Genomic DNA, 22,987 nt, shown 5'->3' on the forward strand with positions numbered 1-22,987 from the left:
TTCTAAACGAAGTCCGGTTAAATAAAAAAATGTTTGAGTTTTAGTTTTAAATTAGATACCTTTACAAGAACATCAATCAATGCAAATGTTATAATAACATTTTTCAATATTGTTTCCGACCAATTAAACTCATATTAACCAAAATCAAGTCGGAAAACAGTCTTAAAGGCAGGAAATTAAATTTGCCAAGAAAAAAAAGTTAATAAGAAATGTTTTTAAGAAAAAAGAGCGTCAATATACTTCGGCGACGGGAGAGCTGGAAAGTTTCCGAAATCCCGTAATAAGTTACGGCATTGGTAGATTTTCACATAAATTTTCCTGAAACTCAATAGCGGGACGGCCGTATTTGTTGAAAGCGTAATTAAATTTAAAAATTCACTCGAGTGCTTTCATCTATTTTGAGATGTTAATTTCTACGTATTAATTTTGGACCTAATTTTTCAATCTAATAGAATGGACTTTATAAAGTATAGAAAACTTTACAACAATTTTTATGTTACTTTATATCATGCTATATTATGTATATAATTTTTATGAATATCCAGTAATAAATATTACCTCATGTTGTCATTTTAATTTAGCGCTTAATAAATTATAAGTACGACCAAAGAACCGAAACAAAACGAATAAGTGATTCAATGACGATACAAAGTAAACATCAAAGAAAAGATAGATTGTGTCGAGACGGTGAAAGTTTAGCATGAAGCCATTAAAACTTCCTCTTCATCCATACGGGACAATAAAACTGTGATCCTTGACCCATTTCTCTTAATGGAATACTAAGCCGGTGTAATTACTTATCTCAGGAGGACTCAATGCTTTATTACGGTATTCAATCAAAGTTGTCTCGTGTCTCGTGATATCAACAAATTACTGTTATCAGACGAACTGTTAAATACGTTGAAATTTTGAAAGGACTGTCAATTAATTTACATTTTTTAAGTATAAAACGTGGTACTCTACAGCAGCAAAAAAAAACAACTATTCATAATAACTTGATGGCAATTTTAATAATGAATTTATTTTGCTAAAGAAAAAAATGGTACCGAATATAATATATTCAGCATCAAATATACAGTGGGAAAGCCATTTAAATACCCAGTTAATTTCTAGTTCAACAATGTATCGTTATTTGTATTTTAATAAACTTATTTGATAACAATCGAAAGCAAACCGTCACGAAACCTATTAATATTACTAACTTTTCAAGCAGCTGTCAATGAGTAACATTTTATTTACATCAGAAATACATATTCAAAGGTGTAAACAATTTTGTGTACAAATAAATAAAAAAAAAACTAATTGAAAGCCACGCCGCGGTTCGCGTATTATGGAGTGCATTTATCTTATCTCTTATCAGTCCAATATCATCGTAATTCTGCAGGCAACAAGGCCCGATTATTGACAACTGACGGACGACCTTAAACGTAAGTCTATTAGAATTAAAGTGGAAGTTAAGAAGATTATGTTTATTGCGCTAACAGATGACACGGCCAAGGACGCTGACGTAAGCGTAACGGAGTCGCGAACTCGTAATTGCATTGCTTTCGCTTACGAAACGTTATAAACGTTATTCTTGGATAGAATCAGCACAACGCAGTATAAATGTTTTGGTGCGTGGAGATGTCGTGTCAACGGACCGTAAAGTTTACACAACATTGTGCACGCGATGCGTTCTGTCAATGCGGCATGCGAAGGACTCTAAATACGCAGCCAACTCCAGCCAACTCACGCTCTATCCTCACAAACTTACCTTTTTAACTTGGAAGTGCTCCGAGCGCAGCGTCTCCTGTATCTCTTGTTCGGTCCCGCGCGGGGCAGCCTGCACCGAGCTGCGGAACCCGTCCAGCACCCCCTTGAAAGTGAACTTCTTCATCGCGAATATAGAGTCGCGGTTCCTTTGTCCGAAGGCCGCACGTTCACCGGCCCCGGCTACATCACAGCCGTCCGCCGCGGACAGCGATTCGGTTTTGGCAGAAGAGAGGGCCGTCTCTCCCGCGCTGTTACTGCGCAGGGCCGTCCGGGCCGCCGCCGACGCCGACACGCGTCCGTCACGTCGGAGATCGACGAAAACTAGGCGAGGCACCGCCTCCGGAATGTACAGCAATGCGGTCTGGCTACGGATCGATAGCTAGGAGCGACTACACACGCGCACAACAAACTCAACTGACATTCGCCGTCACACAAGCTATCGCGTACTGACTCGAAACTCGAAAGAGGCCGACTTGGTCGATCGATCCCAGCGCACGTGCTACGGAAAGAGATGAACGCATATTGCGCATACAAGTTCCATAATACGCCTTGCGGACTAAACTCACAGCTGATAGAAATGCTTCAAACATTTGGCGACAGGTGGCGTATGTTATGCAAACAAGCTGACGTGACAATCATTGCTGTCAATTGTCAGACAAACGTCATTCCGTATCGCGATCGCGATAGAAAGGTGTTCATGACACAAATCACGTAAACTCACAAAATACCGGTATCTGTTCATTAAATTTTACAAAAATGTCGTACAAAATAGCAATAAGGAGCTTTAAAACACTCTCTTATGTTGGGAGCTACAAGAAAATTAGAGATCGGCACATAAAGTAAGTTGTTTATTGTTATGATCCTATTAGAATTACATTCCAACAACATCCTAATGAGGAATTTGAATGGAGTTTTTATTTCCCTTCTATGATATATTCTAACATATCAGCTCATAGTAAATCTATAGTTGCGTAACGTAGCTTAGTATTTTATTTTTAGGTCACAATTTTTGTCAATTTCTTATCAGATAAACTGTTGACATTTATTTCAAAAAAATCATTTAAAATTTCTGAAACTTTACCTATTGTATTATCGACACATGAAATAACCTTCGATGATAGATTATAGCGTGCAAAAAGCAATTATCATGTGTAATTAGGTTCCTCCAATTAACGATATTTTTTTCAAACAATCAAAATACATGTGTATATAATCATTGTTTAAATGTTTCTCATAACAAAGGACGTACTGTGCGGCTGTAATAGGCGCAGGTTACATAGCTTATAAACAAAGTCAATCAAACAAAGCAGAAATGAAAGAAATAATTCAGCTAAAAAATTACATGGCGGAGCCAGTAACGCCTGTTAGTCATTTAGAAAAGACTCAGAATGATATGAAAACTCAGGTGGAATTGTTAATAATGACGATACAAGCTGAATTCTGTAGAGCACTGGAAAAGGAAGAAGATGAAGTAAGTGGCCATAGCTTTTTTTTTAATAATATGTTTAAAAAGTTGAAAGACATACAATTTAATATACAATAGACATTAATCCCATTTGTATATGTTATTGGCATGTTTATTTTTAAGTTTAATCACAAAAAAATTTTTTGAATAGATCTAAAGATTAAGTTCTATTTAATACAGCGTTGTATCAAGTTTTTCTTATTGTAGGCTTGGCAAGATGAGAAAAAGGATGAAGATTTAGACTATGACACTGATATGTTTGTACCACACCCGGTATGAAAGAATTCTTTAACGCATTAAATTATTAAAATGTTATGTGATAACAATTAATAAAGCTTGGTAGGGCACAGAAATATTATCACTTTGTCTATATACAAGTGAATTTTTGAACTGGGCGTGTAAGGGAAATCAGAAACTATGAAGAATATTTAAAAAACATTTATAACTTTCCAGGCTTATTTGCTTACTAATGGCCAATCCATTAAAAAGTAAAAAATATTTTAATGCAGGGTGTGTTTGTGTGAAAATCAACAAGTTCAAATTCTGAATGGAATATTGATATTTCAGAAATCTGTTCATACCTTTTTAGTTTTCATAGACAGCTTTTGGATTTCGCTTACAACATTCCATTTCTCAATTCCATCATATAATAGTTGTTAATTACAAAACTCATACTCTCCTACTTATAACTTAAGTACACCTGAGGTTACTTTAAAGGTTTTTTGTTTTATTACTTCTTCAATGCAAGTTGATTAGTTGACAGTAGAGTTGAAATTCGAGAAACGTAACAATTGAAGAGCTTTACATTGAACCCTTTATGTGGGTAGGATCAAATTGCAAATTAAGCAAATAATACTTATCAAAATTCCACTTTTGCATGCACAAATAAAAAGTAATGTTTAATATGAGGAACTTTATTGAGTAATTTTTACTATGTGTAGCTTTTGCACCTCATGTGTAATACAAGATGTATTCAATTGCTTGTAGTATATGTTACAGTTAATACCCATTGTTGATTAGAACGCGTTTATCGTTAGAACTAGTTCTAACTAAGGAGAACGTGATCTAATCAAGAACGAGTTTTAACAATTTATCTATTACAAATGTATCCTAGTGTAGCCTATATTTGCCCAGTACTTTAAGTTTTTTAATTCTCCTTCTCAGAATGCAAAATTCCAAGTAGACAGATGGATACGTAAAGAGGGTGGGGGCGGTATAACGTGCGTGTTGCAAGATGGTCGGGTGTTCGAGAAAGCCGGCGTGAATATATCTGTGGTGTCCGGGAAGTTGCCGCCCGCTGCTGTGCAGCAAATGAGAACGAGGTGGGAATACTCTGGGCTATAATGAAAAATATATTGACGACGAATGGCTTTTAAACGGTTTTACATTGTTCGTTCACTGTACTTCAAGCGTAACGTCAGGATAAATGGCTTTTAAAATCATATCATTTTTGTTACCCTTCCCAGTCCTTTCCTTTATTCATCACGTCAATTATTTCTTGATCTCCTTCCAATTTCAAGTCAGCAATCCATTCGTATCGCTATTATTTGTGGGAATCGAGCACGCTTCGGCACGAATTGGGCCAGCTCGCACCGGGGAAGCTGGCACCTCAAAATGGCATGCCACTTTGTCACGTACAGTGAGTGGGGGGCCCGTTTCCTTTTCCTCAGCCGTCCAATCCTTTTCTTATCTCTTAAAATTGGGCAACGCATCCGCCGGCACTACCTCTGCGAAAGTTCATGGGCGGTGGTAATCGCTTACCATCAGGCGAACCACCAGTTGCCCGCAATGACGTGAAAAAAAAATTGCGGAGGCGCAAGGTCTGTAATAGACTTTTCGCCTCTCCAAACGTTAAACAGCGGTAGAAGCGCTTTCCATTAGGTGACCTACCAGCACCAATTCTGGCGATGACATAAAAAAATACTTTTCTATTGTTTAGCTTGAAAAAGATAAGTTTTTTTCTGTCAAAAACAACACTCAAGTAAGTATAATAAGTAAAAATGAGTGCTATTTTTCAGGGGCAAAAACTTTGAGGGCAAAGAGTTGCCATTCTTCGCAGCTGGTGTGAGCGCCGTGATCCACCCCAGGAACCCAATGGTACCCACTATACACTTCAACTACAGATATTTTGAGGTGCAGGACAACAATGGTGAGATTAACTGAATGAATGATTGTAAATTGATAAACAGAAAAAAAAACTATATTATCTTGTTAATTATTTTATTTAAAATTGTAAATTTTTATTTAGTTTACATGTGTTAATGTTGGTGTAGAAAAATATCATGATGTTACCCATAGCATTCCACTAATAATTTGTAAATGTTTCATTTTTTTAAGAATAGAAAATATTCTAATATATATGGTTTGAATTCGGTCTCTATTACAGGTGTACAATGGTGGTTCGGAGGCGGCACTGACTTGACCCCGTATTACTTGAACGAAGAGGACGCAAGACATTTCCATCTCACTCTGAAACAGGCATGCGATTCGCACGACAAATCTTACTATGGAAGGTGCTATGATTTTTTATTTATATCACATTCACAATTCACATATTCTTTTTCATTTATATCAATGCAAATGTTGCCAGCTTATACTAATTATAACTGATTATAACCAGTAAAAATAAATACATCTTGGCAATATTTATTAATAAAAAAAACGAGGCCCTACATCATTAATCATTTTATGACAAATTGTTATTCACTATTATCCCATGGCGGCTAGCTACTTTCAATCTTATGGCACTTATTTGTTAGGGCAATGACATACCAGTATCGTATTATTATTAAATAAAGTCGTTATCACAGAATATGTAAATAAGTCGGAATAAATTTTTCTATTTCGTATTTTGTAATAAGCTTTAGAGAAAAAAGTGGCATGAGTAAGAAATTATTTTGAGCTAAGTTATCTTTCACAGATTCAAGAAGTGGTGCGACGATTACTTCTCAATACCGCACCGGGGCGAACGTCGCGGCGTCGGCGGTATCTTTTTTGATGACCTCGACACACCGGACCAAAAGAGCGCTTTCCAATTCGTCACCTCTTGCGCTGAGGCCGTCATACCCAGCTATATTCCCGTTGGTGAGTGAAAAAAATGTATTTTATATAACTCATTCATAAATATGTTTTTCAACTAGAATACTCTTCTGTACATGGGCAATAAAAATCTACCATTTTAGTAGAAAATACAAAAGCATTAGTATTCATGCTGAGTTGCTTCTATGATATCATCTTATATTAAATTCCAATGCAAGCATGTATTGCGATGTTAATGTATGCAAATCATTTGATATGTTAGAGAACTTGTTTAACACAATATAGATAGAACATTATATGCTTATTTGGATTGTTATTAAGAAATACCACTATTTTAATTCCCCCGCTTGTTATTCGAGTGCTGTCCTACTGATAGATTTTATGAAAATGATTGTCATTATTATAATTGTTAGACAGTTATACAGTGTATGTCTAACAATTATATATTAATTATTAGTAATTATATTATTTGATAACATACTTGTTGGCCAAATTACATACATACTTTGCTTCCTGTGTTCTGCCGAAAAGATATTTTAATCTCCAATCTCTTTGGAATCGAACCCTAAATCGTTAATTTCTAATTTTGGTTCGCTTATCACTATTTAAAAGTAATGGATGGATGGAGGAGATGTTCTGCTAGAAATCTAAATTTGATTTTGAGTATATGTATAACATATAATAAGAAATAAATTATCGTATGAAATAGCAACGTCGCTGTTCCCTTACAGTTGTATTCTGCAGTACAAAACTCATATTATTAAATTTAAACTAATGCATTTATTTAACAGTACAAAAGCATAAAGATGAGGCATATGGATATTACGAGAGACAATGGCAACTGTTACGGAGAGGTCGATATGTGGAGTTTAACTTGATTTACGATCGAGGCACAAAGTTTGGACTCTTCACACCTGAAGCGCGATACGAATCTATTCTTATGTCATTACCTTTGAATGCTGTAAGTTTTCATTTACATTTTCTTATTCGACATAACATATTAATAAAATTAAGCATTATTCTCGGTAATATTTTTTAATTATTGTGCATGTGTGTTTTCTAATCTCCATCAATATTTTGAAAATTAAAAGCAATCAATTAAAAGATATAACCACACGCATATATATTAGATTCAAGTGTGTTATTTTCTTCTATTGTAAATGAGAGCACAGATAATACAATCGCATTATTTTTTCAGAAATGGGAGTACATGCACGTACCTAAACCCAACTCACCTGAAGAAAAATTAATGAAGGTACTCCAAGAGCCACGGGATTGGGTACAATTTGATCAGGCCAGAGCGTCTGCTTAGTGGTAGAACGAGTATTGCCATCCATCACACTGTAAATTAATCATTGGTCTTAATGGTATAGGGTTCTGTAAATTTTTTATATGATACATGTTCTATTTTGTAATAAAATTTATTGATGTTTATATGTTTTTTTTTTGTTTTGGTTATTTAATTGGGTTATTTATTTTCCCAATGTTCTACACCACAAATCCTGTGTCTAAGCTCATCGTTTAGGACCTAAGATTAAATCTGAACATTAAAAAGTTTTCCTAAAAAATAACATGTGTGTGTCTACAATTCCTACATTTATTTTCTCTGAATTACAACAAACAGTACAGTAGTCCAGTTCAAGCATGATATTTAAAGTTAAATAAAAAATTTTCATTTGCGTTGCATTTACATTAATATAGTTAAAAACTACCGAATAGTCGATAATACAAATATAATTGCATAGTAAATGTAATGGATTAAATTTTATGAAAAAAATAAACCCATCTATTACTAATTAAAGCTACCAAAAATATAAAAGCAATATTTTTTCAACCTGGCAACTTATAGATCTGTCATTTGTCATGTCACCACTCACCAGTGCCCCGCAATATTGTGAATTTTTTATTTTGTGATGTGTTTATTTAGCATTTTTTATTGTTATCATCCATATATAACAGAATATCGACTTTCTGTGTTAAAACCTCGTTTGTAACTCATTCTGTTATCAAAACCATAAAATATTATGTAGCGCGTATAACGGATGCGTCTTCTTTAACATTCTTCTACCATAAATGTATAACGTAATGCTAGTTTCGTGATGTTTTTACTAATTGTGCCCGGGTAACGTTAGAAGATGCCTTTCAAGTTGAAATTGAAGAAAACGCGACAGTACAATGTCGCGTCAAAAAGTTTGTTCGTAATAAGTGTCGAATTACTCGATGGTGGAATAGCAGATTGTACTTTGTCAGTGGACAGCACGGGCCAGGAATGCCTCGACAACGTGTGCCAGAGGCAGGCGATCAATCAGCCGGAGTTCTTCGGCCTCCGTTACGTGAATCGGAATCAGCAGCCGAGATGGGTGCAGTTAGACAGGCCGTTGAAGCGTCAGCTAGAGAAATATTCGTCGGCTCACCAGCTCTACTTGCGTGTCATGTACTATGTGATATCCGGCACGAGTTTAATAACGGATGAGGTGACGAGGTATCACTATTTCTTGCAATTGAAGAATGATCTAGTTGAAGGCAGGATAATTTGCGACTTCCAGCAAGCTGTGGTGTTAGCTTCGTACAGCCGACAGGCGGAGTATGGCAACCATGATAGAGAAAGGCATACAGTAGAATATTTGAAGAATTTGTTGACTTTCCCGAAGCAAATGTTAGACGGTGGCCAGATAGTAGATAGCAGTAGTTTAGCTGAGAATGGAAGGCTGGAATGGCTGACTGCGGCTGTGATACAGCATCATATGTCTTTACACAACATGTCACAGGTAATGTAGGTAGCAATGTATAGTATGTTATAAAGAGCTTCCTTGACCTTCTCAAAATCTTTAGCGAAAGTGAACCAGGATCTATATTAAACCATAAATGAATATAATTTATTCTAAACCATAGTAACAGTCATGAATTAATAATATTAATTCTACAGCTTATTATATTATTTTGTTAAATAGAAACATTAAATGAACCAAAATAGATCTCAAAGCTTAGTTTCTTTGCATAAAGCCAGATGTCTATGTGGAATGATACTTTTCTAAGAGCATGAATGAAAAGGTACTAATTTATCTCAATAAGTGAAAGTTGTGGTTGTTTTATAGGTTTCTATATGAAATCTTATTGGAATATTTTATTATTTTTTTTGCATTGCAAAATATCATCAAAGCAATTAATATGAATATAAAAGTCAGCAACTTGCAAAAAAAATATAATGTTTTTATTGTTCATTCACATATCAGAAAAAAGAAAAAAGTGTTCTTAAATAAAAAGAGGTATTCTATTTTTAATGGGACTAATTATTAAGCATTTTTTAAATAATTGTATTGTAGATTGATAAAATAAAACAATTATATAGTGAAAGTTCAATGATATTGTTAAAATTTTAATTAACTCTGATAATAAAACATTATACATGAATTAGTTAAAAGATAGTAATGCCCTTACACTAAAACAGTTAAAAAGGAGAATTTATTTAAAAGACGAATTATTATTATTAATGCCCCATTGTTCTGATTCTAAATGTGTTATCCAGATTATGAAACATCTCCTTATAAAATTTTATTGAAATATGCACTGTCATTTGATCATAATATTTTCCTGTTACTATTTTCCATCAAAGAATTTCACCTTTTCAAGAATTATTCAACCTATAAAAGATAAGCTGTGCTCAGCCTTATATAATCTGTGCTAGAAGTGATTTAAATCACTTTATTCTTATGTCTTGTTCATAATATGTATATACTATAAGCTGTCAGCCTAGCCAGCATATACCACTAGTGAAGCCCCGGCTTCACTAGTGGTATGGTATATGTAAAATACTGCCAATAGCTCCTTAGTGTGATATATAAATCCAATGATGAACATTTTCTTGAAAAAACAGTTTACTGAGTAAACTTCTAATATCATTCTATGCTAGTTTTTTTTATAAATATCTATTCTTCTTATATTATAGTATGGAAGGTAGGATGCTTGAAACAGGCATGATTGTATCTACATAAGATACTGCAAACACAAGACAAATGTTTTGAAAATTTATGAAGCAAACAGTGCATAATCTCACATTTAACAAAAGTAATGAACGAGAATCTTGATACACTTTAAATAGTAGTTTTATTTATCTAAATCATATATTGATCCCAATAATTGGTCTAAATACAACAAATCGTCCATTATCTGACGATTAGTCATTGATGGTTTGTGAAATGCAGGGCGGGTGTCGTTTTTATCAGATACAACTGTAATCAGTGATACAATGTTTGTAAACTTAAAATAGATAATTTGGTATGTGATATTTATTTTGGTGTGGTCACTTGAAAATTGCCTATATGTACATGAATATATATACCTACTAGCTGCGCCCAGTTTTCTCATCCGCGTAATTCTGTATCCCGTAGGAATATCGGAATAAAAAGTTGCCTATATGTTATTCCAGTTGTCAAGCTATCAACGTTCTAAATTTGTTACTGTATAATAATTTTCGTCTTTTACTATTCTGGGGATACCACCCTACCATTGGGCAAATAAACGTACACTTCTCTTATAAATTTATTCGCACGTAGGCACAAGCAGAGGAGGGCTTCATCACAACATGCCAGCAGCTGCGAGGGTACGGGCAGGAGATGTTCGCGGCGAAGGACCAGCGCGACCAGAGCGAGGTCACCATCGCGATATCGCTCACCGGTATACGCGTGTTGAGCGACACCAGCGACACTCCACATTTTTATCGGTGAGTGTTTGGGTACTATACAAATTATTATTAAATTTATCTTAAAAATTTAAATAGAAGACCACCTCATCTTTTTCCGATATATGTTGATTGCTATGTGTACTCTGCAGCTTCAACAGCCATTTTAGTTAGAATTGATTACTGTTAATCTTTTATATGCATCTTTACTTTAAATCTCTTCCTATTACTTGACTATATTTCGATCAAGAGATTAGCATGATCCACGAAAAAAAATGATCTTGATTTTTCGTATGACGTTCTCACGAACTCTTGTGTTGTTTCTACTGGTAAACATGACCAAAAGTGCTATGCTAATGCACCAACACCTCCACCATCAGGTGGATGGACATAACGAACGTGATAAACCACAAGCGCACGTTCAGCATCGAGTGCCAGCAGCAGGGCGAGTCGGCGGCGTTCGCGCTGCCGTCGCCCGAAGACGGCAAGTACGTGTGGCGCATGTGCGTGCACCAGCACACCTTCTACATGCGCCACCAGGCCGCGCTCAGCGCGCCGCGCGACGAGCACCGCCCCAAGTTCCAGGTGAGCCTCGCAGCCGCTGCACACCTTCTCCAGCTTAGTTTCACCAGCACAGGCTCGTCAGCTGAGTCGTCAACAAATATTGACGGGATTTTTTAAGAGATAGTGTGATAGGGTTTCACACCGAATTTATCGCCTACGAAGCCGCGGTCAAAAGCGAGTCGTATATACAAAAAATATCTACAGTATCTGAGAAATTGTTTATTATAAAGCATTTCAATGCTATAAAGCTAAAAATTTAATCTACAGTAACTATAAATCACTCACACGTCCGTGCAGCCCCCACGGCTCATTTGCCGCCCGATCTGCCGGAAAGCGTTGGTCCGTGCGCTTGCGGCGCTTCCTATTTGTTATCTGCTCAATCTCATCATGTAGAATAGGTTTTACATAAAATAGAATTATTTTTACTGACTCTGAAAAAAATTTTATCCATCTTGTAGCATTATTTAATGTCGTTGTTATAAGGTTTTATATAAAATAGAAATATTTTGACTCTGAAAGAGATGTTTTCAATTTAACAAACTTGCATTTGTCCATCTTGTGGCATATTTTAATCTCATTGTTATACTGTATTTTAAATTATCAATTGTTCACACAAAAAGTTTATGTATATATATGCCTAAAAATTTCTACGTAAACACACGTGAACAGATGAATATTGCGTTCGGATAGTAATATTACCAAGTATTTATCATCTTATAACAAGTACGCTGGTAAAAAGTTGAAATTCTAACAATGCGCAATAATTATATAGTCGGGCTGGTAGAGGCGAGCGTGCGTCGAAAGACATTTTCACTGAACGCGATTTTCACATGTTAACAACAGAGTTTTTTATTTATCACAATAAAAAAACATAACATATGACTAATCTATAATAAATTTCGTTAAATAATATTTGTTTAAATTACGGTTCAATTTTAAATTAAAATACAACTAGATTTAATTAAGCTGATGGCACAAAATAATTACATTGTTCCTGACCCACTGAATGGTTCGGCCAAAGCGCCTAATCTAAGTGGAGACTAGCCAAATGCACAAGAGAGAATTTTGTATGTGGTAGTCGAGCAGGCTTCGACACGAATTGGGCCAGCTCGCACAGGGGAAGTACCACACCCCCAACAGAAGACCGACGTGAAATAGCCTTCTGCTGTGTTTCGTTCGGTGAGTAGGGGTGCCGGAGGCCCGTATCCTTTTCCTTCCCCTTCCCAGTCCTTTCGTTTATTCCTCTCGCCAATCCCTTCCCAATTTAAAATCAGCAATCCATTTGTAGAGGCGTGAGGTCTGCAAGGGAGATTATGCCTCTCTATGTGTTCATGAGCGGTGGTAGCGCGTTCAGTGGTATCAGGCGTTGCCGATTGTCACATGAAAAAAAAAGATCAATTGGCCTAAAATTTGCGCAAACCCATCTATAGTATACTATACTATCCATAGTATATTTTCATAGTAGTATAATATCCCTAAAAACAACTCGTCTGTAGAGAGCTCGCAGGACAGCGTTACGTATATAATCGAATATAATCTCAATAAATCAATCTAAATATAACCAACACATTCCGTCACCTAACGAGACATTATTTATATCGCGAGAAAAGTTTACAAACAACGCGTCACCGCGAAAGTCGCCTCCGGTTAATTGCTCACGGCAAAAACCATTCGCGACTGCGATCGGCGAAGGATGGTTTATATTTCTTGTATTAATCAAACTAGGTTTATATTCATTATTTAGAAATATGCGATATGTAACTCTTAAACGGCAATGTAATTTTTGGTGAGTATAATTGTACTGTATGCTATTTTCACGGGTGTTGTTTCAATGTAGGCTACTTGTTATGAGCTAGTTTTTTTTAGTTTAAAATCGCCTTCAAACTAGCAGAACTAGATCAATTTTAAATGGAACTATATGGCAGGCACTAACTTTAAAAAAAAGGAATAATAAAATGGATTCTACCAGTAAAAAGTTATGAGGTCGAGTGGGAAGTATAGTGCAATACCAAATTATATGAAATGCAATTGAATTCAATTCAAGTATCACGGGTTTTGATACCACACTCGTCGATAATTCCAAACAGAATTTCTAGAAACTTCTAATGTCACATCTGCGAGATCTAGTAGGAATACGTATTACTTAGTTGTTGCTCGTCTCATTAATTATATATCTTCGGAACTGTTATATCGGGGTAATATGATAATTGAGAGCAATTTGCAAGCGCACTCGTCCGTCAAGTGCAATGACGCCGATAATTGGGTCTATGCGCTGTGAATTATTGCTTTTTCTCGTTCGTATATGCACTGCTATTATGTATAAAGAGAATAATATTATGGGGGGGGGGGGGAGCTGAGAAGGTATATTTTTCTTAGTTGTGCAGTTACAGAAGAAATTTCCCAACCTAAGAAAATCAAGAATTCTTCTAGTGTATTTATTATAAACACATTGTGTTATAAATAATTGTTTAATGTCCGACGCTTAGTCTCACTTGTTCTGCTTTGCTTTTATTTTCATTTACTATATATTAATTCTCAATTCTGTCGCCAGAAGGTTAGCGATTAAACAAGCATTTGATGCTGGTTACCCTTCATAAACATGAAGAATAACAATTATACGCTAAACATCATCATCATCATATTTTATGAAAGTCCACGCTGTCCCAGGAGCACGGTCTCTCCGAGAGTCGCGAAGAGTTAGACGCGAGGGACACGGGGAGCGCCTCCCGGTTGGAGCCTCTCACCGCGGCGCACAGGGCGCACTCCACCTCCTGCCTGGAGCTGGCTGATCATAGACCGCAACCCAGGAATCGGTGAGGCTTAGTGTGTGTGGACGATGTGTGATTCGTTTATTAAAAAAAAACAATTCTGGTCATAGTAATGTGGTTTAGAAACAAACTATTTATTTTTGTGAATATATGATATTATTACTTGTTATATAGTATCAAATAATACGTATGCTATTTGGTTATTTCATTTATAAGGTAACTGTGTCATATAAATATACATTACTTAAGTTGTGATGCTTACATACATTCCTACGTGAGATCTTATAAATTTTATAAATTACTCTGATTCATTTCTGTATCAAATTAATTAATTATGACAACTTTGTTATACAGGTTTAAAATGGTTAAATAATTGAATTTACAGAGCACTGTTACCATCATACCGTCCCGCGCCAGATTACGAAACCGCCATCCAACAAAAATACCAACAACAAAGAGCTGAAGCGCAACTGAGATATCAGAACCATCACGCACATTCCCAACTCTTGAACACGAATGCCCAGCCTCTAGTATACGGCTCCCATCCCGATATACACCGAATCCACTACCCTGATGTCACCAGACACACTGTGCCTGTGAATCAAGGGGTTTCTGCCACTGATGATTACGCCTACGGTCTAAAATACGTGGGTAACTACCCTATCGCGGTCAACCCTAACGTACAAACAGACCCAGCGTTGCATTATGTCAATGTTTACAAACCTCCCCCTCCCTACCCCTCCAACGGCCTAGCATCAAATTCCACACCAGATTTAGCCGTCGCTAGTCAAGCTCTAAACTATCACAGAGGCTACATTAACTCCCACGTGTCCGGTTCTAGCCCAGACCTAGTCTCCACCCGCACTGCCCTCAATAGACAGTATCTAGGTTACGTGAATCCTGGACATGTGCTAAATTACGGCCGTCCCAACATCCTTCCAGCCACGCACGGTACATATAACAATCTACCGTCAGTATTAGACCCAAATCCTCACATAATAATCGATCCCCATCATATTTCCAATAACATCCAAAAGGTTTACGACGAAAGAGGGAATATAATGTACTCGATGCCCATGAGAAGGATATCGTACCAGAGGCATTTGGTGCTGCCGCAAATAAAGCACAGCGAGACACAAGAACCGATATACGAGAACGTTCCACTGCCGTGGCAGAGCGAACAGAAGATAAGGGAAAGAGCACAAAGCTTAACAACTACGGATGAAATATCGCGGCTGAACGAACGGAACAGCAGCCACCCGACGATAAATAACTACGGAAACTCGAACGTGCCAAGCTATCCCGTGAAAATAGATAACGACAGTCACTACGTGAACGCGCAAATCATTAAAGGTGTCAGGGAGTCGAGCGTGCCAAAGGACTTGAGCTCGTCCAATCGTACCATAAACAAAGACTTCGACACCGCTCTATCCATAGACAAGCTATCCATCAGGGACGAGAAGGACTACGACGAAACGCCGTATCAGAGTCTGTCGACGCATAAAATATCGAACAACAATACGATTAGCAAATCGGTGGATAACGTGACATCGATAAGTGTACCTGATATAAGAGTTCAGGACACGTCGCACGCGACAACGGACAGTGCTTTGTCGAGTTCGATAATTAATTCGACTTACAGCACCAGCGTTGAGCTGGAGGCGAGCAAGAGTAGCAATAAGGAGAAGAAGCGGCGCAGGTGGGGGATGTTCATGGGGAGGGGGAACAAGGAGGTGAAGAGTGCTACGTTGGGGAGGGATAGGGCGAAGACAGGCCAGCCCGCTAACAAGCACCGATGGTCGACCGGCCTGCCCAAGTTCCAGCCGCTGCCGCCGAGCATTACCAAAGAAACATTGGTGAGTTTGCATTGTTTTTAAAACTGTATTTTTTACTAGCTGCGTCCCGTGAATTCACCCGCATAATTGAGTTTTTTTGTTCTATATTTCAAGGTTCCCGTAGAAAAGTTAGGTAAAAAGTAGCCTAATTAATTGCCAATTCAATTTTCGCCATAATCTATCCAGCCGTTCCAGAGAATAACCATATCCAACAGGTAGACAGATGTACAAAAGCTGTAAAAGAATATATATTTGGGTAAAAATACCCAATATACATCCATGTCTTTAATAAAAAGAGGTTGTTTGCAGCGGTAATGTGCTCATAAATTTCGAAATTACACCGCAAACGTAACTTTATCAATAGTTTTTAAATAAAAATAACGCAAAACATATAGTTCAATCTTTGGTAATATCACAAAAATAAAAAGTATTGTTTTTTTAAGTATACATGAACAGTGAATATGATTATTGAATGTCAAAGATATCGTATTAAATGAAACTTGATACGTTAATTGCGCCATTATCGAGAAATTGGTTGTGTCATTATCACGAATTCGTTTTTTATTGCCTCTGATTCATGCATGCATATGTTTTGTTTCTCATTAATCCTACTAATATTATATCCTACCACCCTATCCTACTTCCTACTATCCTACTAATCTGATCTTACTATCCTACTTCCTACTAATATTATAAATGCGAAAGTTTCTAAGGATGTGTTTGTGCAAACACTCTTTCACGCAAAACTACTAAACCGGTTGAAATGAAATTTGGCACGTTGATAGCTGGACAACTGAAATAACATTAAGGCAACATTTTATTAACCGATATTCCTACGGGATACGGACCTTCGCTGGTGAAACCGCGGGGCGCAGCTAGTATTTAGTAAACTATATATTGTCCAATCGGAAAATATTTAATTACTATTTCTTCTGTTTGATCATTATAGAATTCTCAACCATCCATTTATATCTATCCGTTTTATATTAAGTTTATTAACCTCTTTTTCTGTTCCAAAATCTTTTTTTATTTTTAACACATTATTTTGTTATACACACCTGTAAATAAATGTATTTTCGTTAATTTACCACTAATTCCGTTATTTCTTACACGTACAACACAAATATCGAATAATTATATATGTATTTTCCACCTCGAATTCCAGTGCCAATTGCTGGAACGCAAGATGTCGGACGATCAGCTGTCGTTCGCGTTCGAGCAGATCCCGAAGGGGCGGGAGGTGGAGGGCGAGTACAGAACGGCGCTGTTGCCGCAGTACGCGGCTTACAATTGCGGGGATTCCCTCCCCTACGAGGATAACAGAGTGCGCCTGCACCCCACCCCCGAGAATCCGCATGGATACATAAATGCCTCGCACGTTACGGTGAGGATATTTACAAATTTAATGTTTGGTTGGAAGCTTTCTGTTTGTTTTAGGTTCGTTTGAACTCGTGGGGGCAATAAAAAAAGCGGGCAGCGCATTCTCCGAATGTTCATGGGCGGTGGTGATCGTTTACCATCAGGCGAACCACCAGCTCAGTTGCCCGCTATGACATAAAAAAAAAATAAAAAAAATAAGCTGTATTTATTAATAAACTAAGTATGTACTCGTAACTGTCTTTTTGCGATGCTTCATGTTCAAAATCACCTTATAAGTCTATTATCGACCACACAGAGACGAACGACAATTTGATGTTAATTTAATAGTATGATGATAACATAACAATAAGAACTTGTAAAAACAATCCTTATTTTTAGTCTCTTACTGATATCATCTTGAAGTCGGCTTTCCATTTGTAGAGGCGTAAGGTCTGCAATCGACCTTACGCCTCTCCAAATGTTCATGGGTGGTGGTAGCGCTTAAAATTCTCGTGTCACAATGTTAGTCTCTATACTCCTCCGAAACGGCTTGACCGATTCCTCTGAAATTTGGTAAGCATATTGGGTAGGTCTGAGAATCGGCTAACATTTATTTTTCATACCACTAAACGATAAGAGTAAGGCAGAACAGCGTTTGCCGGGTGCAGCTAGTAATACTATAAATACGAAAGTTTGTGAGGATGGATGCATATGTATGCGTGCGTCTGTTACTCTTTCACGCAAAAACTACTGAACCGATTGCAATGAAATTTGTAGATAGCTGGACAACTAAAATAACACATAGGCACTTTTTATACCGATATTCCTACGGGATACGGACTTACGCGGTTTCGACCACGGGTCACAGCTAGTATATATATAAATGTATCAATACACATTGTCTATTTCAAAGGATAACCCCCAAGAAGCATCCTTTTAAAATGTACAAATTGCAGATGACAGTTGGCAACTCGCAGCGCTTCTACGTGGTGGCACAGTCGGGCGGCGCGCAGCAGGCGGCGCTGCTGTGGGAGTGCGTGTGGCAGGCGGGCGCCCGCCTCGTGGCGCTCCTCGACCCGCACCCGCCCAACTACCTGCCGCCCGATCATCATTCCAAGGATTATGGGGAGGTCGGTTGGATGATGATTGTGATGGAATTTCAGGATTAGGATTGATATGTTTTGAAACGCGTTTGAAAATAGATGTGGTCCTTCGAGCCGGATCCTTATTACTATCCAATACCCAATAAACAATTATTTAACATTTTTCTCACATTTTGCTTTCCCCTTTATTGAAATGAATATACTCTTTCTAAGAATACCTGACTATTTCACATGTATCGTATATTAGTTTTATTATTAAATTGTCTCGACATGGTCCTTTGAGCTGGCTCCTTATCTAATTGTATGCAATGTACACTGATCTGTGCGCAATTTTGATGTAATTAATGTACATGTGATTATGTGACAGTTCCAGGTGTGGTGCGGCGCGTGGTCGCGCGCGGCGTGGGGCGGGTCGGTGCGCGTGCGCGTGCGGCGCGGCGCGCGCGCGCGGCACCTGTGGCACGTGCACTACGCCCGCTTCCACCTAGCCGCGCCCATGGACGACGTCGCCGGCTTCCTCGGTCAGTTCGCCACTTGCGCATGCGGTTTTGCTCGATCCTTTTTGGGCGGTTCGAATAGTAATCGTTTAGTGTTTTGAGTCGCTTCAAACGGACGGATTTAAAACAAACTGGGAAATTTTTAAAGATCATGAGGCGGGCGGTAATCGATAGTCTGTTTGCTAAGCTGTAGTAACACCTAGCCACTCGGCAGTAATCGCGCCTCGTTAATAGAATCTCTTTTACTCTTGTTTCATGTAACGACGAGACACCCAGCGCCATCTATTGAGATGATCAAGAACCAAATGAACCAATTTGAAATAGTATTACAATTATTACACTATTGTGTTGATGGAACGCGGCCTGTATTTAATTACAAAATTTCTTATTTACAAAGCATTTCAATGCTATGAAACTCAAAATTATATTAAAATGAATCTTTTGAAAAAGTTTTAATTTGAATGCAACATTGCGTTCCAGAGTTCCTCTCCGAGCTGAACGGGCTGCGGCTGGCCAGCGAGGCGGAGGCGAGCGCGGAGCAGCCGGCGGTGGCGTCGCGCAACCCGCCGCTCGTGGTGGCGTGCGCGCGCGCAGCCGGCCGCAGCGGCACCGCGCTCGCCGCGCACCTGCTGCTGCACGTGCTCGACACCAACCAGGCGAGTGCGTCTAGTGTGCGGTGACGTCACGTGGGGCGCAGCGCACTCTGGGGGGAAGGATGTGTGGTGTGACGTCACGTGTGGCGCAGCGCACTCTGGGGGGGGACGTGTGGTGTGACGTCACGTATAGCGCGGCGCATTCTTGGGGGAACGTGTGGTGTGACGTCACGTGTAGCGCGGCGCACTCTGGAGGGAGGGACGTGTGGTGTGACCTGTGACCGTGACCTTCACTGATAGTGGCTACATCATCCCAACTATACAAACCAAAACGATCTGATCAAAACGTAGTTATGTTAATCTAGAGACCGCATTACTTTGTAATTTTTTTTATATTATATCGGGTGACTCAGCTGGTGCGAAACGATCACTACCGCCCATGAACATTCGCACCTCCCGCGGGTAAGGGATAAGGAAAAGATTGGTGATTGGAAGAAGGAATGGACTGGGACGGGTGAGGAAAAAGAAATGGGCCCCCGGCTCCCTCATTCACCGCAAAAAACACGGCAGCATGCTACTCTTTCACGCCGTCTTCTGTGGGAGTGTGGTACTTGCTCGGTGCGCTCGGTGCCCAATTCGTGCCGAAGCGTACACGACTCCCACAACATGTTATTATTATAATTAACAAACACAATTATCGCTATTGTAATTATCGTAATTTTTACAGGAACTGGACATACCTCGGACCATAAGTATGTTACATCAACAAAGAGCCAACCTCATCGAAAACGTGCATCAATACAAATTCCTTCACCAAGTGCTTTTACAGTATTTAAAACAATCTAGACTTATATAGACTGTTAAATGAGTGAGCGTGCTATCTCTCTCTAACGTATCGTGTTAGAACGAGATGGTACTATTCTATCGATCGTTTGTTGAATTAATAATGAGATATTTATTAATTGTTAACTGAAATACGAATAAGCAATTTAATGGTATTAATTATTTGAAAAAAAGAATAATAATCGAATTTTTCTACAAGTGTTGCCACATAATTATATATATTTTGAACATGGTGTTGCTCTGTGGCATTCTGTTTGGATATATTTATTCATTGTATTATTATTTATTTACGATAAATGTTCCAATGATTGGTATTTTAATAGCATAGGAAATAAATATATTTATATGTGAAATATATATTTCGAATTTATACTGTATTTGGATTACAATTGAGAATTTAAAAAGTAACCGATGAAATTGATTTGCTCAGTATGTAGTCAATAATGATTAAAAATCGTTACTATAATATACATTATACAATTAATTAGGACTGACACGGCGCTGCCATTTTCTTATAATCTTGTATATTTTGTTTTTAATCTGTATTTAATTAAAAAATATTTTTTATGATAAATTCCTAATCCAATGTTTTTTTTTTTGTCAATTTGAGTATCGTACATTTTTTTTTAATCTGTATTATTTAAGGTGCCTCAATGGTAAAACTAAGTTTAAACTCTAGTTTCCATGCTTGTAGTGTTTAAGTGGAACCATGTGCCTTAAATCGGAGATTATACACGATCTGATGTCGTTCTTATGTGCCTTTGTTTTATTTTATTAAACGTCTAATGATTTGCACAATATACGCTAATTTCGCGCCATTTTATCATGTAAAGAATATTTTCAAATATGGAATTCTCAACAATCTTAATTTATTATCTGTCGAGTGTTTTTTTTTCAAATTAGTGATATATTGTTGCAAACATCACGTAAGTAACGTAAGATAGAGTTTTTATAATTTTTCAAGATAACACGACTAACGCTTTTATATGTAAAAATAAACACATAGGTACCATATTTGTTTTAACTTAGTTGTGTAATTTTTCTATTTAGTGGATTGTGCGTTTGTATAATATATAACTCGTCAGTATTGATAAAAATTATGAAACGTATTAAATTATATTGAAAATCGTAGCATTTAGTCACTGCGTTGTTTTTTGCACATTTGTTTTTTTTTATAAAAATTGTGTTCATTTTTTGTATTGTTATTATATCTAGTCCTATCGCAGCTCTGGAAGTTAAGGCCTTCTCAATTATATATTCACTTTACCGATTTTTATGTTAACTTCAATAGCACAAATATATAAATCAGTTATTACTTTGTCTTGTTATGATAAGCATCATCAACATTAAAATGTTTAGTGAGGCTCAAAATTAAGCCAGTATGTTCTGAAAGATTTATTTATACAAATGGTATTCTTTTAGGTGCCTGAGTAATTATATCAACAGATCATATTAAATTAGTGGGCAATATGTTTTAAATAAAATCTTTACAGGTTCTCGCTTATAAATATCGATTAGTGTGTCTTGAAATCATTCGATACAAAAACCATAATTGGACAGGGATTTCTCTTTGATATATATGTTAACTAGCTGTTGCTCGCAGCTTCGCCCGCATGATCTAAATAAATTTTCATTACCCATTTTATCTTCTTGGGAGTAGAATTAATCAAGACCCTTTTTTAACGGTACCTACATCGTATTTGCTACCTACGTGCTAAATTTTAGCACGATCGGTGCAGTAGTTTGGGCTGTATGTTGATGGATCAGTCAATCACATTTGCATTATATATATTAAAATTATTTATTCTGTTTCTAATACCACTTCATGAACATAGGTGCCTTATACAACTACATTAAAAGCTTTATTAAAGAAACACTGTGCTCAAACATTATTCTCATTCTGATTTAAACAGTTATACTTACCAAATAACAAATGCTTTAGTTGTTAAGTCTGAATGTATGTGGCCTTAACTAATGTCTCAATTTTTGTACGTTTGTAATTTGCTCTGTATAAACTCAAATTTATATGAATTAGTGAATGAAATGTGAATAATTAAATAAAATACTTATTTGAAATGCCTTTTTTATTTAGTTATCCTGATATTATTAAATAACCATATCCATATATTAGAAGGATGAAACATTAAAATTTTTAAACTTGTATTGTTTTGATGATTTTATGATGTTGATGACTGGTTTTTCATATTGAATAGTAACTTGAATATTCTTAACAGGACAACTGCTAAGCCTTTAGATTTAGACTTTAGACCATTGAGCATTCTAACAATTTCATATTAATGTAAATTGAATTATATTTATATTTACTTAAGCCCATTTGGACTTTGGACTTTGCTTGATAATGCAACTACTGGTAAATAAAGGAGTATTTAAAAAAAATAATACACAAAATCCAGTCTATACTTATATTTCAGTAAAAAATTATATCCTAACTTAAATTTAGCTCTCCGTTACGGCGGCGGATAATACGGTC

General features: G+C 37.0%; 4 protein-coding genes across 5 annotated transcripts in view; 2 read left to right on the forward strand and 2 right to left on the reverse strand.

Annotated features, from left to right (window-relative positions):
• The window catches only part of LOC119834038 (syntaxin-binding protein 5), a 192,904-nt gene extending 190,648 nt beyond the window's left edge, over positions 1–2,256 (reverse strand). Inside the window, exon 1 of the mRNA XM_038358314.1 lies at positions 1,754–2,256. Coding sequence (XP_038214242.1) covers positions 1,754–1,876 — 123 coding nt within the window. The 5' untranslated portion in view covers positions 1,877–2,256. The remainder of the gene's footprint in view (positions 1–1,753) is intronic.
• Positions 2,257–2,406: 150 nt separating this feature from the next.
• Positions 2,407–7,690, forward strand: LOC119834142 (oxygen-dependent coproporphyrinogen-III oxidase). Of its 2 annotated transcripts, XM_038358435.1 has the most exons (9): positions 2,407–2,591; positions 2,995–3,223; positions 3,425–3,490; positions 4,382–4,539; positions 5,236–5,366; positions 5,604–5,730; positions 6,138–6,301; positions 7,048–7,217; positions 7,455–7,690. In XM_038358435.1, exons 1-9 carry the CDS (start codon positions 2,509–2,511, stop codon positions 7,566–7,568), a joined length of 1,242 nt encoding a protein of 413 aa, XP_038214363.1. In that variant the 5' UTR covers positions 2,407–2,508; the 3' UTR covers positions 7,569–7,690. The 2 variants fall into 2 exon arrangements, with proteins under 2 accessions (XP_038214363.1, XP_038214364.1); XM_038358436.1 differs by lacking the exon at positions 3,425–3,490 and having other exon boundaries at positions 2,409–2,591.
• A 436-nt stretch (positions 7,691–8,126) lies between these two features.
• Positions 8,127–22,572, forward strand: LOC119834140 (tyrosine-protein phosphatase non-receptor type 14). Its single transcript, XM_038358433.1, has 10 exons — positions 8,127–9,024; positions 10,810–10,976; positions 11,315–11,519; positions 14,166–14,311; positions 14,652–16,122; positions 17,267–17,485; positions 18,417–18,590; positions 18,931–19,084; positions 19,541–19,716; positions 20,381–22,572. Exons 1-10 carry the CDS (start codon positions 8,392–8,394, stop codon positions 20,507–20,509), a joined length of 3,474 nt encoding a protein of 1,157 aa, XP_038214361.1. The 5' UTR covers positions 8,127–8,391; the 3' UTR covers positions 20,510–22,572.
• LOC119834039 (cyclin-K) overlaps positions 21,852–22,987 on the reverse strand; it is a 7,000-nt gene continuing 5,864 nt past the window's right edge. The window contains exon 4 of the mRNA XM_038358315.1: positions 21,852–21,882. Coding sequence (XP_038214243.1) covers positions 21,852–21,882 — 31 coding nt within the window. The remainder of the gene's footprint in view (positions 21,883–22,987) is intronic.

This window comes from Zerene cesonia, chromosome 18, assembly GCF_012273895.1.
Source record: "Zerene cesonia ecotype Mississippi chromosome 18, Zerene_cesonia_1.1, whole genome shotgun sequence".
Classification (NCBI taxonomy): domain Eukaryota; kingdom Metazoa; phylum Arthropoda; class Insecta; order Lepidoptera; family Pieridae; genus Zerene; species Zerene cesonia.